The 17,662-nt window shown below is 41.8% G+C and overlaps 3 protein-coding genes across 4 annotated transcripts in view; 1 reads left to right on the top strand and 2 right to left on the bottom strand.

Annotated features, from left to right (window-relative positions):
• Positions 1 to 5,187, bottom strand: part of abcb7 (ATP-binding cassette, sub-family B (MDR/TAP), member 7) — a 34,838-nt gene extending 29,651 nt beyond the window's left edge. The window contains exons 1-3 of the mRNA XM_080007592.1: positions 5,037 to 5,187; positions 900 to 983; positions 314 to 391 (exon numbers count right to left, since the gene is read on the bottom strand). Of these exons, the coding sequence (XP_079863718.1) occupies positions 314 to 391; positions 900 to 983; positions 5,037 to 5,186 (312 nt within the window). The 5' untranslated portion in view covers position 5,187. The remainder of the gene's footprint in view (positions 1 to 313; positions 392 to 899; positions 984 to 5,036) is intronic.
• Positions 5,188 to 5,816: 629 nt separating this feature from the next.
• uprt (uracil phosphoribosyltransferase (FUR1) homolog) lies at positions 5,817 to 10,753 on the top strand. 2 transcript variants are annotated; one of them, XM_080007670.1, is made up of 7 exons: positions 5,817 to 6,376; positions 6,665 to 6,707; positions 6,792 to 6,861; positions 7,078 to 7,140; positions 7,612 to 7,773; positions 9,517 to 9,615; positions 10,112 to 10,753. In XM_080007670.1, the coding sequence occupies exons 1-7, from the start codon at positions 6,144 to 6,146 to the stop codon at positions 10,216 to 10,218; spliced, it is 777 nt and encodes a 258-aa protein (XP_079863796.1). In that variant the 5' UTR covers positions 5,817 to 6,143; the 3' UTR covers positions 10,219 to 10,753. The 2 variants fall into 2 exon arrangements, with proteins under 2 accessions (XP_079863796.1, XP_079863797.1); XM_080007671.1 differs by lacking the exon at positions 9,517 to 9,615.
• A 120-nt stretch (positions 10,754 to 10,873) lies between these two features.
• On the bottom strand, positions 10,874 to 17,040 carry zdhhc15b (zDHHC palmitoyltransferase 15b; the record flags this gene model as incomplete). Its single annotated transcript, XM_080007669.1, has 11 exons — positions 10,874 to 12,691; positions 12,947 to 13,062; positions 13,253 to 13,379; positions 13,516 to 13,648; positions 13,824 to 13,944; positions 14,054 to 14,086; positions 14,624 to 14,693; positions 15,631 to 15,751; positions 15,871 to 15,965; positions 16,059 to 16,085; positions 16,923 to 17,040. The coding sequence occupies 11 exons, from the start codon at positions 17,038 to 17,040 to the stop codon at positions 12,648 to 12,650; spliced, it is 1,005 nt and encodes a 334-aa protein (XP_079863795.1). The 3' UTR covers positions 10,874 to 12,647.
• Between the last annotated feature and the right edge of the window lie 622 nt (positions 17,041 to 17,662).

Genomic DNA, 17,662 nt, shown 5'->3' with positions numbered 1-17,662 from the left:
ATATTAGTTTAAATGTTGACTATTGAGTTGTTTTTTTTAAACAAATATTCGTCAAGAAACCAAAAGGTTACTGAAAGACACCTCTGATATGATAATCCTTGTATGCAGAGTATAAAAAGTGCAGTGAGAGATAATGACATTGATATTGCAGCCACTTGTGATTTTTATATGCATTTTCAGATCAAAATAAAAATAAAAAACGTTAAAAAAAAAACTCACACACTATTGGGCGGCACAATGTAATTCACTCAATACTATAAAATGATCAACTTCAATATAGCGCAACAAGACCTGAGCCAGTACTTTTACTCACCACATTTTTGGGGTCTGCGTTCAGACCTCCTCCTGCATTCCCATGCCAGCATGTCCGTGTGTTGGTCACTTGCAAATGCTATTTACAAAAAAAATTAACTAATCATAACAGGTTTAGGATGTGTTCCAAATAGTTACTCCATTGAGCTGTGGGCTACTTGAGTTATTCTAGTTCACTTCATTTCAATCCTGCAAATTTAACAATTTATTCTGGTCCTGTTGCAAGTATGAAAATAACTTTAATGTATAACTTTAGATTATCAATTTTCTCACTAAATGAAAATCAAATGTTGCTCCAAGCACAGAGGATTCCTTCTAAAGAGCTACTGCACCATCTAAGGTTAAAGCACTGAGTTGCTCCTTTGGGCTATGACAGCACCGTTTCCAAACTTGTTGGAATCTTGCCAAGACCTTGCTAACATATGGAACAGTGATTGTACTGAGAAGTGAATAAGTGAATAGTTTAGCTCATTTACACAATATTAACACAGCACTTTGGAGAGAAAAAAAAGACATTGATTGTAAATAAGGTGATAAAGTAAAGAGGGTTATGACATTGTGTTTGATAAGCCAGGTGAACCACTCACTCTTGTTGCTTCCAAAATCCGCCGACTGTTCTCTGTACTGCTGACGCTCCATGCTGCTTGTCTGAAGTGTGGAGTGGAACTCAACTGAAAAAGTAAATCGAATTGACTCATTAATGTGATGTTTGAGTGAATGCACTCAGATATAATTATACGTAAGCCAAAAGCATGTTTTCAAATCCAATAAATATGAACAAATAAAACTCTTGATCGAAACATTTCAAATCCATATACCTCAGGTTAAAGTCCTTTGCCTATGAGTTCCGTCTAAGAACATTTATAAAATATATATATATATATATATATATATATTGTATATAGACCTGCCATGTCTGAGTAATGGTAACATGATAGGACAAACTACAAAACTGCAAGCACATATTTAAAGAATTTGTATAAAAGTATATACACTACCGGTCAATAGTTTTAGAATAGCTCAATCTTTCCAGTTTTTATTGAAAATCCATCTCTAAATCTATGCGGTTTTTATGTCTCAATGTACTCTGAAATTAAAGCTTAGAACAAATAAATAATTGTAGATAAAGTAATCATGGAATCGTTTTGTTAAACAAACTTTAATCCATTTTTGACTCAATGCAAATCAAACATTGTTGTTTGATTTGCATTGAGTTGATTTGCTGATTTGAGTTGATTTGCTGATTTGAGTTGATTTGCGTCAAGCTGCAACACAGGGTGCTGCTGCAGCTTGACAGGGTTCAAGTCTGGAGACTGTGCTGGCCAATCCCTGATTTGAAGCCTACCGTCTTGTTCCTCTCTTCTAAGGTAGTTCTGACATAGCCTGGAGGTGTGTTTTGGGTCATAATCTTGCAGTATGATGAACCCCTGACCACTAGGCGTAGATGCATAGCAAAATGCTGCGGTAGCCCATTTGGTACAGGGTGCCAGTCACTCTGTGCAAGGCGCCGACTCTGGATTCAGCAAAAAAACCCAGACCATCACGCTTCCTCCTCTTTGTTGGACAGTTGGTATCACACACTGAGGAACCATCTGACAAAAACCCTGTGCGATGAACCCAAGATTTCAAAATTTTGATTAATCGGTCCATAAGACCTTCTTCCAATCTTCAGTAGTCCACTGGCAGTTCTTCATGGCGAGCCTCTATTTCTGGTTTTGCCATCTTAGCAATGGCTTTCTTACCGCCACTTGACCTGTCAGATCTGCAGCTCCAAGTCTTCTCTTCACAGCGGAAACTGGAGGTGGAGGTAGACTTAGAAAGACCAAAAATACATCTTCAGAACAAGATGAAGAACAAACTGACGGGGTAATCTGGGTTCTTGCGCTGTTCTCTGCACAAGCCCCTGAGGCAAACTTTGTCTTTCGTCTTTCTCTGTTTGTGAGAGCTCCCCAGGTCGCCATTGGTCCAAATGCTGTTGCGTCGCGGCAGGGGACGGACTTCAACCTCCTCCTTTTACCGGGTCAACAAGCTTGTTTTTTTCCGGGAGCCGCAACATCCGAAGCATGTTTTACAGTATCTCCTCAAATATAAAAAAGGCTGAATCTGAGTCAGCGTGTGTGTTATTTTTCTCCTCCAGCGTTACACCGCGCCCAGAGCGCTTCCTGAGCTGGTTTGTGTTCTTATTTTGGATCAGTTGTTTACGCTAGTTTCTACTGGTTGGATACGAACATTTTAAACCAAGGGGGTTCTGCCTTGAATCAGGATAGTGGATTGCGTGATGGAGAGTTGGTGACCTCTGGTGCACTCTGCATCCAGTGTCTCAGAACAATAAAATAACTCGATTTTATTTTAGATGTATTTATTTTGGGGAGTACGGCACCAAGACGGCAGTTGAGGTAAATAACAGCCTTTGTCACTATTTAAAGAAATATGGGTACTGTCAATCAGTGACATTGAGTTTGATTTCACTATTTATTTATTATTTTTCATCTTTATGTAAGGCAAAGCCACTCCCACCTCCTCTCGCTGTAAAGTTTCTGCTTCTTTCACTGCAGAGTTCTTATTGAGTATCCTGCTGACAGTGTTTCCGGGACATGTTCTCATGTGGTTCTAACGTCTTTTGTTCTTGCGTCTTTTAGTATACCTCCACCTTGAGACTTGTTTACTCCGACCAGTGTTAAGGTGTTGTCCTGTGCGCCGCCTAGCACACAAGCTTTTGACTATTAGAAACTTGTTTTCTGATTCTGTTGTGGCTTTGAGTCTGCCTGACCTCTACCTGTCAAAAGAGTCCTCCAGTTTCCAAGTGCCTTTTGATGGTGTAGGAAACTGTACTCATTGACACCTTGGATTTCTTTGCAATTTCTCTAAAGGAAAGACCTTTTAAAGGTTAAAAGTTGTTAAAAGTAATGTCTCTCCGTCTACCTTTGTTAATTGCCTTTTTCTCACCATTACGATAGCAATATACTACTTCCTGCAGTCCAATATTGTCCAAATAATGCTTTAGAGGGTGTAATAAGACAGTCTGTCCCAACACTGCAGACAGAAGGGTTTGTAAGTAATCAACAAAAGTTGGGACAACTGTAGGAATTGTTTGCGTCGACTTTCAAGTCTTTCAAGGAGCAATAGACAACTTTTTTTGCTTTAACTTATTATGAGGTTAATGTTTATTGCACAGCTTAATGACCATAGAATAATGTCTACCACTGGCGTGTAGATCGGTTCCCTATAAGCCTTCATATCATTATGCAATTTGGAACGCCACCGGGTACGAACTCCTGGTGGGTACGAAAATGAAAGAGCCATTCACGGCAGTGCATCACAGGAGTGCGTCACAATGCGCAACCAGTAGCGGACTTTGGAACAACCCAAGTGGCAGTGGAAACTCTATCCAGCAAAAGAAAAAGAACCCTGTTGACAGAGGAGGCCAAGAACGGGAAGAGGGAGAGTGATAGAAGGTAGAACAACATTGAACACCAGACGGGCCGTCACTCGATGGAGAGAGCTCCGGGACTTGAGAGTGTCCCTAACAGACTTTCAGTTGCCATTCTTTCTACTGGACCAGTATGTAAACAACCTGCATATTTGCATACCTGCCTTTGTCGTAGCACTAGGATCAGGGTTTCTAATGCAAATTGGGATTCTTGCGGTTGTTACTTGGTTTGGAGAGTAGCCAAGATGCTCGCGGTAGCCATGTTGCCAACGCTAGCTTACGGTAGCAGCCAGAAACAAACAAAATGGTCCATTTTCCGTTTGATAATCTAAACAAAGAACACGTTTCATTGCAGTACATTAGCTCACGGAGCTACACCGATGAAAATGTAAAGCAATCCAGCTGCCTTTGCGACAGCGTCGTAAACTAAAATAACAGTTGGAAACTCTAGGGGGGGGGAAGTCGAAAAGTTATCTATTGCACGTTCAATAAACTTCCATTGCTTAAGAACATCTGTAAGTTGTTAAGCAATTACTTGAGCCCTGAAAAAGGCCATATATATATATATATATATATATATATAATTTATTTTTATTTTTTTTACCTCTGGCAGTTTACCACCTACCTTTGTACCATTTCTGGTTATTCACTGCACTTGAACTGCTTTAACTTGCAAAACAAAACTGGGAAAACGTGAAACTGCACGCAATCCTCGGACATGTTGCGTAATCCACTCAACACAAGAGGATGGTATGGATTCGCACTTTAATACAGGTATCAACAAGTGTGGAACGTGATGGATCCTTGCCAGACAAAGATGGCAAAGGGACCTCTTAACACGAGTGACAATTGGGAAAAAACAGAAAAGTTTATTATTGATTATCAGGAGAAGAATGTTGACACGTGTGGGGCGGGGGGTGACATCAGCAGTTTTACTGGGTGGGACAGGCCGTCTTATCTCATGGGACAGACCTAATAAAACACGTTTTTCTCTCCAAAATGGGCCCTGGCTACTAGGAACCATGAAAACATAGATCCTGGATAGATGGATGGATAGATAGATAGATGACAGTGGCAGCGGTCATTTCGTCTTGTTTCGCCTTCTTCCCGGTATGTGTGAAAGCGAAGCCACTACGCCCCGAACATTCCGGAAAGCGACCGTTCGTTTCTACACGAGACGCGACTCAACTCGTCCGACGGCCACACTTTTTGGCGTCGCACCTCCGTCCTTGCGTGGTGACAGTCACCGGGGGGAAACACCGTCACCCTTTCCCGCTAACAAAGTGTCACCTACCAGATGTGTGCTTTGGTGTCTACGCTCCCGTCTGCCCTGCTTCTCGCTCTGGCTCCACGCGGGACACGAACTCGTCTGGCGGAGCAGGAGCCACAGTTTGCGTCTTTGATAGCGAAACCCACACTTCAGCGGGAGCAACATCGGCGCCATGTTGTTGATGATGCGTTCAGGTCACATGGGAGAGACGGGAACTAGGTTGTTCGATATCCGTAATGCTGTTCACCCGATTGGGCCCGCTTGATGATACGGCCTTCCATTAAAAAAAAAAAAGAGTCGAAATGGCTCAAAATCAAATCAAATAGGATTTTAATATAGCTACCTATGAAATAGATCATGTCTGCATTATTTTACACATGGTAATATTATCATTAAATATGAATTGATTCGTTATTATGTTATTGATTAACAAACGAAAATCAAAATAAAATTGATAAATTATCAGTGACTAATACAATACACACGTTGTCAACAAACAAAAAGAAGAAACCAATGTATCCGGCCATGTGTGCACTATTTTACATATGATGCCACTTTATTAATAAACGCTGAAATAATTCTTGATCATTTCATTACTTTGTAATTTATCTCGAATACTAAAACGAATGTAACAAACACGGCACTTGTGTTCGTTTTCGCTATTGTTTGACGCTCCTTCCAAGTTCCTCGATGGCGTTGAAACAGTAATTACCACGAGACTTGAACGCAGCGCGAGAGAAGGCGCATAGGATTCGTCGACATGCGTGTTACGTCACATCCTGGTTCCCGATTCCGCCCGTCAGTGTCGACGCTAGCAGAGCGAGGCGCTGTTTGTTTTCGTCGGGGAAGCTCTCGCTAATCTCACCCGGTGTCTGCGCAACGCCGTCGAGTATTTTTCGGATAGTACGTCAGGTGGTGGTGTCCGAGGCCTGGCCAGTAGGCTTGTAGTCGGGGAGGTTATTATTGACGTTTGGACGTGGAGTCCCAGATTAGCGAGCCCACGCTGCCTAGTTGGTGTGTGTGTGTGGCAGGTCAGCGTGCCCAGCGGCGCTAACACTGGCTTAAGTGCTACGTGTACACTTCAGGGAAGAGCTTTGGTTTTCTATTTTTCCCCTCCCCAGTCCATTCAGGATGCCATGCCACAATCAGCAATTGAACAATGTCAACACTGGTCAAGAGCACCCGATGAAGCAAGTGCGGTTCGCGAGCAACAGCACCGGCAGTGTCCCCGCGGTGGTTCCCAGTCCTGACGCCTCAGAGGACCCTAGCATCCAGCCCGTGAGCCAAGAGGCTCTGGGGCCACAGCTCAAATTGCTACCCTTGAACGACCAGATACGAGAATTACAGACAATAATCAGAGATAAGTGAGTCGCTGACAGACATCTACTGTCACCCATCTCAATTTAAACCGCATTTGTTTTGATAATGGCGTTTAAAGCTGTGCGATCTCAACTTGAGCCGCCAGGTTGTTGCATCGTCGCCTAATCGCGATTATTTGGAGAGGTCGTGTCCTCAGAAACAATTCCACAACACGTATGATTGAACAGAAAAAGACAATGCAATATGTAATCGCGATCACAATTAATGTCCAACTAAATCATGATTGTCAGCCCTGACTTCAATTTGAGAATATTTTGATTTCAACCTTGCAGAACAACCAGCAGGGGAGACTTTGTTTTCTGTGCTGACCGACTGGTAAGATCATCGTTCAGTATTCCACAGCTGCGTGTGTTTGTCCATCTAAATCCGTGCAGTGCTTAATTTCCTCCCCGTCGATAGATCAGACTAGTGGTTGAGGAGGGACTGAACCAGCTTCCCTACTCGGAGTGCACCGTCACCACTCCAACAGGTGCGTTCCTCCTCCTCCTCCTCCTCATCCTCACATAGCATACTCTGTGATCTGAGATCCGGTACCGAAGATCCGGATTTGGCGTGTTACGTAAATTGAGCTGTTCAACAAAGCCTGTGCAAAAAAACAAAACAAAACACGGAGTTCCTTGATCTGTACTGTCTGAGTAGGTTTCTATCTTTTTTTCTTGACTGCTCCTGCTTCGATTTCCCCCAGGGTACAAGTATGAAGGTGTCAAGTTTGAAAGGGGCAACTGTGGCGTCAGCATTATGAGAAGTGGTAAGTCAAGGGACAGGAGGAAGTCTGTCACATAGCACCTGACAGTTTTTGCAGTCTGTGCACACTGCACACCCGCATACATTTTTAGCTGCCCTAATTCTCGAGCTCAGCCTTTTGTGTTGGCTCTGTAGCAGTCACAACCTATTTTCTCTTATTGACATTGATCAGACAGTGTTGAGAAAATAATTCTATGGGACGACATTTTGATGGATTCCCAATATATTACAATTTTCTCCGAAAGCAATTTTCACAGTTAAAATCAACAAATTTTTCCCCTCCTCCTAATCCTCTCCCCTTTTGATTACATGAGAAAAGTTATGCAATTAATTGTCAATGTGGCTATTGCAAAACACTGCGTGCCTATCTTTGTTTGCCGTTAGATAAGAGCAGTGGGGTCATACACCGCAGCCAAAATGATGGAGTGCGACGAGCCCCAAAACATTTGCTCTGTTTACCTGCGGCCTCATTCAGGGGAGGCGATGGAGCAGGGTCTGCGGGACTGCTGCCGGTCCATCCGTATCGGAAAGATCCTGATCCAGAGTGACGAGGAGACCCAAAAAGCCAAGGTCTACTACGCCAAGTTTCCCCCAGACATTTACAGGAGGAAAGTGCTGCTCATGTATCCCATCCTCAGTAAGTGGTAGAAATGTGCACACAAAATACCCTGAAGCATAATTTACAGTAATTAACAATTTAAAGTGAATGAATAGTACATTTGAGGAAAAAACAAAAAAATATATAATGAAATACGATACAAAAAACAATGGTAAGAAGTCCTACTAGTTAAATGCCAGAGTAAGGTTTGCCTCCCCACATTTCTTATGGTAGTGCTGCGGGGACATTTAAAAGACTTAAGGGTTCGTTTAAGGGCATAAAAAGACAAGGAGTCGGAAATATAGGGAGATGCTATTCCATTAAGAGCTTTATAAACAAGTAGCAGGAGGACCTTGAAATCAATTCTAAAAGACACCGGCAGCCATTGTGTGGACTGATGACATTACCTGGGCGGAGCATGTAAAAAGAATAAAAGAAGGGGACCAAGACATGTTCAGAACCAGTTAAGAGCACTTTCCGATTGACCGATCCGTTTTCTGCACTCAAATCTTGAAGAATAAGAACTGACACTTTGTTGGCATCAGCACAAAATCTAAGGTCGTCCACTGTTTATACTGCTGTTTCTGTTCCATGATTAGATCTGAAACCTGACTGGAAGTTCTCTAGAATATTGTCTTCATTGTGGAAAGTATTCAGTTGATAGAAAACGACTTTCTCATGCTTGCTCATAAAGGTTAAATTAGACTATAGGCCTATAGTTCCTAAGGATGTTTTTATCCAAGTTTGGTTTCTTCAATAATACCTTTTATATGTATTTTTTTCTTCCCGTTTTAGAAAAAACCCTTTCCATATTTTTACTGTTCCTGTTATCTGTAACTGCCCGTTCTATATTTACACATCATACTGTACTGTTCACTCACTGCTCATAATTATAGTTCTCATGGTGGAAATTATACATTGCCTGAAAGCTGGCCACCAAGCTGCTGAATAGCATAATAAGGGTCTCCAAAAATAGATTCCTAATAGCCATGGCCACCTCTGTCACTATGAAACAGTATTTTATTTTGCCATTCTTCCTCAAAAAATAAGCCTCGACAACTAAGGGAGAACAATTAATTTGATGCATGGGAGGCATCTGAGCTCATTGTAGCAACAGGGTTTTGGCACAACGACGTGATCCGTATCAGATCGTCCAGAAGTAGAAAGTCGAGAAATGTGTCGTGACGATGACCGGGAGTTGGTACCACATTCAGGGGCGGTTTTGCAGACAGGGTTTGATCTAAATGAGGACTAAGATCAAGATTCAAAACAATCCTGTTTAAATGAATCCACAATTAAATAATGCCTTTCTGAGACTTTCCTTGATTTTAGATGAATTAGTTCTAGAATAGGAAGTCCTCGACTTAGGTGATGAAGGACTAGTCAGCCACTCCTGTCTGGTCTTGATGCTGGTCCTAGTCCAAATCATCCATTTTCTCGATTGTCAAGGTCGACCTGGAGGTCACGTCCATTATTCCAGATAAACCTGCCTCTGCCTGGGTTTCCTTCACTTAGACCTGGATTAGCTCTAATCTAATCTTCCTTATGGAAATCCTATATATATTTTTTTTTAATCAAGACAAGGGCAAGTCTTAGACTATTTTAAACCATGACCGAGAAAGGCCAATTCACCTTGTCCAGATTAAAAGCGTGATTTAGTGTAAGATTTGGCCTAATGTGTATCCGCAAAACCGCCCCATAGAATACAAGTAATACTAGTATCACATTCATGCTGTTAGAACTAGTTATGTCGTTTCAATGCATCTCTCGCACTCTGTCCAGGTACAGGGAACACAGTGATCGAGGCTGTGAGAGTGTTGATAGAGCACGGAGTCCAGCCCAAACACATCATCCTACTAAGCCTGTTCTCCACCCCCCATGGTATGTTATTACCGTGAGAACACTCCCATCTACCACTCATTTCCCATTTAGTCCTGATGTCCAAAAAGATGCACACTGCCACTTGAGAGGCTCTGCAATTAAACATAACCCATTAATGACCAAATTCACATGGTAACATGGGGATAAAAAGCGGTTTCATGAGCCATTTCTAATCTCCTCTTTTTAACCCATAATTGCTCTTCTGAATATCGGCAGAGGTGGAAGATCCGTGTTCAGAAAGTAATATTCCACCCCAGGATTTTGTGTCAACCGTGTTGATTGCTAATAGGCATCAACCAATAGGTCCAAGTAATGAGTGAAATCAGCCGAATCAGTGCATGGCTGGAGAAAAAACCCCAGAAGCGTACTTCCGGAACCTGGATTTTTCCCACCTCTGCCTATCCACAATCCATATCTGTAATGCTTCCAGTTTTAAGGATGTTTTCAGATGTTGATCCATCCAGGCTAATGATGCAGTTCTTTTTCTTTGCTCAAGGAGCTAAGTCCATCATCCAGGAGTTCCCAGACATCACTATACTGACCACGGAGGTGCATCCAGTGGCTCCAACACATTTTGGACAACGGTACTTCGGCACTGACTGACTTCATGACAACCTGAAGAACACTTGGATACAGTTGTGTGCGTGGTTTGTTTTATTTCCTGTTTGTGTTATTGGTCGCCTCATTTAACTGTATCTCGTGCTGTCCTTCTTGTTGTGCCAAATCCCGCTTCTCGCTCTCTAAAGGTTCCCGTACGTTACGACTGATCTGCTCATACACACTGTATTTATTTTCTTGCCGTGTATCGTTTCTGAAGAGAAAGTGCTACTGACATTCTAATTCAATTCGATTTATTTTCATCCGTTACATCCACTGACTCAGAATTCATAGATTTGTCAACTGACAGAAAAGCAACTGAAGCAAGAATCAGTGGGGGTTTTTTTGATATTAAAGGTGACTTTAAAAAGGGAGGTTCCAAACATGTACTTGAGCAAACGTCATTTAAAAGGGATCATAAGCACTGTGTAGTGATATTGTACTCCTAACTGCAAACTCTGTACGAGTACATTGAACTGGTCTGATGTGTACTTTACCTGTAATAACTGTCTAAAATTTAATAAATCTATGTTGCAATAATTTTTCAAGAGTCCTTCCATATTTCATGGAGTAAAATGACACCGCCTGTAAATTGATAGGCCAAATCTCTCTCTGCATACTATATCAATAAATATAAACTTAACACCACGTCGGAATATCACATCTTAATTTCTCAACACATGTCCAACAATCATACAACACCACATAAAATAAGATCTTGATTATTAAAACAATGACAATCGTCATGCATTAGGGGCATGTGATTTGGCTTCCCAAAACTGCGGGGGGGGGGGGGGGGGCTATCTAATTGAATAAGTCAACATGTTTGTCAAACACCTGTTATAAGGTGAACTTTTTGTACAGAGTAGACAAGTCTTTTCCACTGCAACAGGCTGTTGCTCAAAGTGCATCCGCTCGGACAATGAGTACACACACCCTCCCCCACTCAACTAGGTCAATGAAGGGAATCTATGTCATTGGTTTAAATCCGTACATTAAATATGATTTAGAAAACAATACAATATGATATAAGCAATTGAACACTGACGGCCTCTACCCACCAGTGAATGAGGATCAGTGACTTGAATATTTCTTTGAAACACCTAATCTTAAGTAAATTTGTGAAAAGTAACAAACGGTTAAGCACAAATGTCAACATATAGTATAGTGATGGAATTTACAGACGGTAATGTACAGAATGTTACCATTGTGACTGCTACATTCCAGGAGATTTTCAAAGGTGCATAAAATGGCCTTGAGCCATCTTTCAGATGTTTTGCTTTATGCCTGAGAGCAATAATCGCCTCACTTTGAAAAAGACACATTCTGGGCACGTCAACCCAAATAAACATGACTTAGTATTACATGAGGACACGGAGAAGGTTGGATTAACATGAAAATCATATTTTATCGATCTACGAGGTTGATCAACATGATATGATTGGTAAATAAGGATGAATGTCACACAGAAAAATTGGAATTATCCCTTTAACAAAAGGGTGTTTTAAACTTAAGTCCACAAATTAATGTCAGACTAGAAGCTTCTTGGCCCGTAGACTGATAGCTCATCCACAGTGGCGTTCCAACTTCAGACCTTCTCAAAGAGATGTGATCTGTTTGTAACAAAATAGGTCCAAAACAGGGCATGATGTGCCCGTAGGAGAGGATATGTTCATTGTAAAAATATTCTTAGGCACAGATAAAGCTTGGGTTTTAGTAAAATAATCTACCTGCAATGTGCTTTGAGACGCCAATTGGATATAAGTACAAATCTTTTGCAACGTCACATACGTAAGACCTCAGGGAAGCCATGGATTAAATCAAAGAATAAATTAATAAAACACTCTGTACCGTTTGGATGCTCTGGCTCAACACTAGGCCCTGTAAACTCATAAACCAACATCTGAACTAGAAGAGACTGGTAGGGGCGCTGGAACAGGCCTCAGCACGAGGCCGGAAGGTTTCCAGTGAACGATCGTCAAAGCCCCGAGAGAAGTTGACACCGTGTTGAACAACCAATGCAAAGTTAAGAGAAACACAGTCAAGAATGCATGTCCCTCACGCGTGCGTGCGTGTTTGCGTGCATGTGTGTGTGTGTACGTGTGTGTGTGTGTGTACGTGCGCAGATGTTTGACGTCTCTCTCATTTTCTGTTGAATCACAGTGACGCTGCTGTACATGGTTCCATCCGTAGCTTCATCCGCACAAGAGGGGCGACGCTGCGGTTGTCCATCAAGTCCCATCCCTCGTCGATTTAATTGATGACCAGGGGTAAAAGTTTCAATGGGGGGGGGTGCAAGTACCATCCACACATTTGGCTCCATTTTGGATCTTTCAGTCCATCCGAACGTCCACGAGACTGGGAATGCATATGCTTTTTGTGGAACAGAGTGATCGATGAAATCCTGTTTCCTCTGCGCCGACTTGAATGACTCCCTATTGCCCCATCTCTATCGTTATGGAGGGGTCCTGGTCATCACCTGGATTTAAAACAAATAAAGAAGCACAGATGAACTAGAATATATAAAAAAAGAATATCTGTCATATCCCTGGTTTCAGAAACAACTGTTGATTCGCGTCTGACCACCAGGTGGTAGTCAAGAGCCGCCGTGAAAATGACCCAATGACAGGATTTCTAAAGAAGCTGTGTATTCATCAGTCATCCTCCGAGAAACAGGGGAGTGGATCAACAACACGTAGGATTACGCACACATCTCAAAACCTGTGCAACTCACCCAAGCTCCCGTCGTCTGACCTGTCGTCTGATTCCTCCCACATCTCCTCATTTGCCAGTAAGGGGTTCTGCGACTCACTCAGACTCTTTAGAGGGAAGTAGTGCCCGTTACCTTGGCTGGAAAACACAACAAATGCAACGCAATTACTGCAAGTACTGCAAACACTGTTACTAAGTCTCAGCCACGTATTCAGTCCCTCTCTCAAGTTCCTCATCCACTTGAGGGGGAACTTCAGTCACGAATATCACTAGGAAGGGTAACAGATCCAAGCGATAAGCGAGTCCTTCCTTTTGGCACGAGTCTCACCTTGTGAAGACCGGAATAAACCACAGCCTCCTGTCCTCTCCGAAAACCTGCTGCAAGTTTCTGCGCATGCCCACGTTGAAGCCGTTTCTGTCCGGTCCGCTAACAAAGACTGGAGCGGAGAAGGCCTCTGAAAGAACACAAAGGGTAAATGTGAACCCTAGTCACAGCTTGAACCCTAGTCACAGCTTAGGGAGCGAGACGGTGGAGTGAAATCTGCTAATAAGGGGCCCAGGAGTGGCTCTGATAAATATGTAAACACTTACCTAGAGTAGACCTGTTCTTGGCCACCAACCAGCAGTGGTAACCGAAGAGGAACATGAGACTGACAAAGAACATGAGCGCAACAAACATGAGGAAGAGCACGTGGAACTTTGCGGGTCCATTTGGCAAGTCTCCCTGGGAAAGGGAAACAAAGGCTTGAGAAACAAGGGCATCATCTTAACGCAGAGGCTCCATTTTTTATTCGAACATTATCGCCTCAAAGGTGATTCAACAGATTTCCTAATCTTGAGATACAGCCATTATTTCCTGTCGGGCGGTGGTGACTCACAACAGCACAAGTGACACTCACCACCCAGAACTTGAGGAAATACTGTAAGACTGTGGCGGCGATGAATACGCAATACACCATGGAGTAGGAGAGGAAGAGTAGGAAGAACTTGTAGTTGGCAAAACCGACGCAGTTGTTGACCCTTAAAAAACAAAAAACAAAAAAAAAAGGAGAAATTGCACAAGTCAGTATTTAAGTCAGTGTAAATCAAATGGAGTCCAGCTTTGGGATAAATAAAGGTTGCCACTCACCACGGACAGTGATGGTCCATCTTTAAGACACATCTACCAAAACAAAAGGCATTGCATTGGAAATCGAATAAAACTTCAAATACGACTTTAAAGGTGACCTATTATGCTCCTTTTCACCAAATTAATATGTGGTCTCTGGTCCCCAAAAGATGTTTTGTAAACCTGCTGTTTCAGTGGGAGGAGCCACCCTCCCGAGGCCCCTAGTTCTGTGAGCCGATAGGATTTCAGCACAAGTTCCGGGTTCTGGGAGCCAATGGTGTCTGAGCATGGCTTCTGGGTTTCGTTTTATTTACTCTGTTGACTTTCACTGATTTCTCCTCATCAGTTCACCCAAATCTGTTTCTGAAATAAGCAATCCAGTTGCTGGATCTTTGATATAAGATCTACAAATAATTTAAAAGTTTGGACTAAAGTTTCAACACCACCGCTCTGATTGTGATTTCCTCTCAAACAGACTGTGTCGCGACTTCGCGACACCTAATTATCGTAACAGTCGATGAGTCGACGAATATCCTCTTACTGGGAGCAATGCATCTAGATGAATGGATTGGAGAGGGGAGGCGGACTTACGTTTCACAAACCGAGCAGTGGTGGCAGCGATCGGGCTTCAGCACCTGGCAGCGGTCGCAGAACCTGATAGCTGGAGACAAGGGGATGGCCAGTTGAAAGATCAGACATTCGAGCCGAGCGTACCCTTCAACTGCCTTCCAGCACTAGAGCTCTGTGGAAGCGATCAGTGCTCATGAAAGAGGCTGATTACTCCGGAGGCGGTGCCTGTATGCACTCACACGGAGATATACACCAAGCTTATTGCCTTCGCTTCTTCCTTTTGAACACCAAAAGGTATTATGTAGAAATGTAGGCCCGTGGAAGGAAATACTGAAGAAGAAAGAAGGTATTTCATAAATGCTAAATGAAATACCTTACAGACAGACAGACAGACAGACAGACAGATAGATAGATAGATAGATAGATAGATAGATAGATAGATAGATAGATAGATAGATAGATAGATAGATAGATAGATAGATAGATAGAAAAAATAAAAGGTCCTGTCCAAAAACAAAATATATACGGTCCTGTACAATAACAAATGAAATAAAGAAGAAGAAGAAGAAGAATCTTTAATTGTCACACAGCACACCACACTACAACACATGCACGCACACAAACATATATAACATAGAATAAAATCCTTAAACACTAAACAAAAATGTTGGCAATAAGCCTATAAGGAATGTGAAGTTTGACGGTTGATATGGACTCCAGTCGCCATTTTCGGAGGATCACCTCCATTCAATTGTATAGAGAAATAGCTATAATATCCAAAACGTACAAAAATGGAGAAAGGAAAGGAGAAAAAGAGGGGTCAAGGTCTCACACAAAATGGTTGCGAGATTTTCTGTGGCGGTTTTTCCACTCGACAAGACTTCCAAGGCACTTTATAACTCAAAAACGCCAACCGACAATCACAGTCGATGCAAGTGACCCCCCCAAATATGGCGGCTCACTCCAGCAATGTGACGTCAGATTCACATTACCTATAATACGGCAAAACCAAAAAGGGGCAGTAATACCTCCGGATTGGGCCCGGGTGAAAATGGGCAGCTTCTTCGCAATCTCAACCAAGATTTGTTTTTGAGCGTCCGGCCTCTCCTCCATCTCGTATCGTTCTTTGTCCGAATACGACAGCTGGAACTAGGGACAGCAAACAGAAAAAAACATACATGGTCAAAGATATAGATTGATTGTGTTTGTCATGGGAAATGTGTATATTTTCTAAGAATGACATGACTGGTTTGTGTCATACCCGCTACCTTTTTGCATGGTGAGGCAGGTGGAATGAAGATGGACTTCCAATACGTCCAGGAAAACATCACAAAGCAGACATGGAACACTAGCAGGTACGCCACTGCAAGAGTGAGACAATAGCAGTCGCTGGTTCGTCCTGACGCTCATGAAATAACATCAATCTGAATGTGTGTTACACTAAAGCAGCGCTTACCCTTCTCCAGTGTGTTGGTGACTGTGACTGTAACACAACAACAACACAGAAACAGAACATAATGAGCCACGTTATACACAACTTGCATATAAAGCTACAGCAACTCTCTGCGTTAAAATAACAACTAATAATACATAACTAATAATAAATAATAGAGGAATAACAATAGAAGAATAATGGTACAATAACGGTGCAATATATCATAACAATATATTGTAATAACACTGTAATAAGTTAGACTTAACCCATTGTTGGCCGTGTCCATACTACAGTATGTATACGTATTATTCATCAGAAAAAAATCAACAGAAATATACACATTTGATATTTATGTTGATATTTACATCTCTGCTCGGTCAATACTTTCTGCCACTAGTCCCACCCATAGGGTTTTATTGTCATTTATATATATTTATCCGGCACATTTTGTATATTCTGTATTGTTTTGTTACTCGTCTGTCTGAACTACAATGCACCAACTACTACCAAGGCAAAGTCTTTTTAATATGAAAATACAATTGTCACAGTTAATAGATTCAGATTCCGATTCTGATCTGATTCTTGATCGAGATTCCGATCCTGAATACGAAGACAATAAGCTGCGATCACCGGCCGGCTAACCTGAACAAGGGAGAGCTGAACGATCCGTGTTTTTTAGCGAGAGTGAATCGATGCAGGTCACACGTTTCAAACAAAACTAAAGAGGAAAAAAAAAAATCCCTGTACGTTAGTGGTCTAAACAAAAGCTCCCAGGAAAAAAAAAACACCAGTTCCTGCTCTTCTTGTCAACACCAGGTAGATCGCTGCGAGCGATCAAAACACTGCGAGGAAAACAGGAAAACAACAACATATGTTGATACTCACACAGACATAGCTCAAATACGTAAGCGTAATATGACCACAGCACCACCGAGATGATAATAAGCACTGGGATCCAGGAGAAGACCCTCTGACAGCATCTCAGTCCCCGGGAAAGAGCCATGTTCCTACCGACCCCGGTCGCCATCTGCGCTCGACTAGTATGCCTGGGATTCACCCATCGCTCTCTCTGGGAGCGATTCGTTCAGGATTTAAGGGACCCGATTATTATTCCTAGCTGAATAACAATCGTGATAATAAAAATTAAAATAAAAATTGAAATTAAAATTAAAATAAAAATTGAAATTAAAATTGAAATTAAAATTAAAATTAAAATTAAAATTAAAATTAAAATTAAAATTAAAATTAAAATTAATATTAAAATTAAAATTGAAATTGAAATTGAAATTGAAATTAAAATTAAAATTAAAATTAAAATTACTTTGCCGTTATTACGCAGGAGGGATCGGACACCTGAGGCCACTCTGTCTTGTTCATTTCGGTTAATTCATAAAGGTTAAGCTTATATAAAGTAGAACAGGTTACACCTCGGTACAGAAAGCAGGAATTCAAATAGTCAAGAGGGAGAAAAGCGACCTCCACGCACTATTGGTGGATTTCAATTTTTTCTTTATTTTTTTAACCTCTGCTGTCAGCATGCTGGGCATACAACACAGGGTGTTTGTATGCTATTTTATCCAAGACAGAGTTCATCTGCAAGTGGAGTTCGAATTTTCATCCTGCAA

The sequence above is a fragment of the Zeus faber genome, assembly GCF_960531495.2.
Source record: "Zeus faber genome assembly, chromosome: 10".
Taxonomy (NCBI): domain Eukaryota; kingdom Metazoa; phylum Chordata; class Actinopteri; order Zeiformes; family Zeidae; genus Zeus; species Zeus faber.
This window is presented reverse-complemented; position numbering and strand designations above follow the sequence as displayed.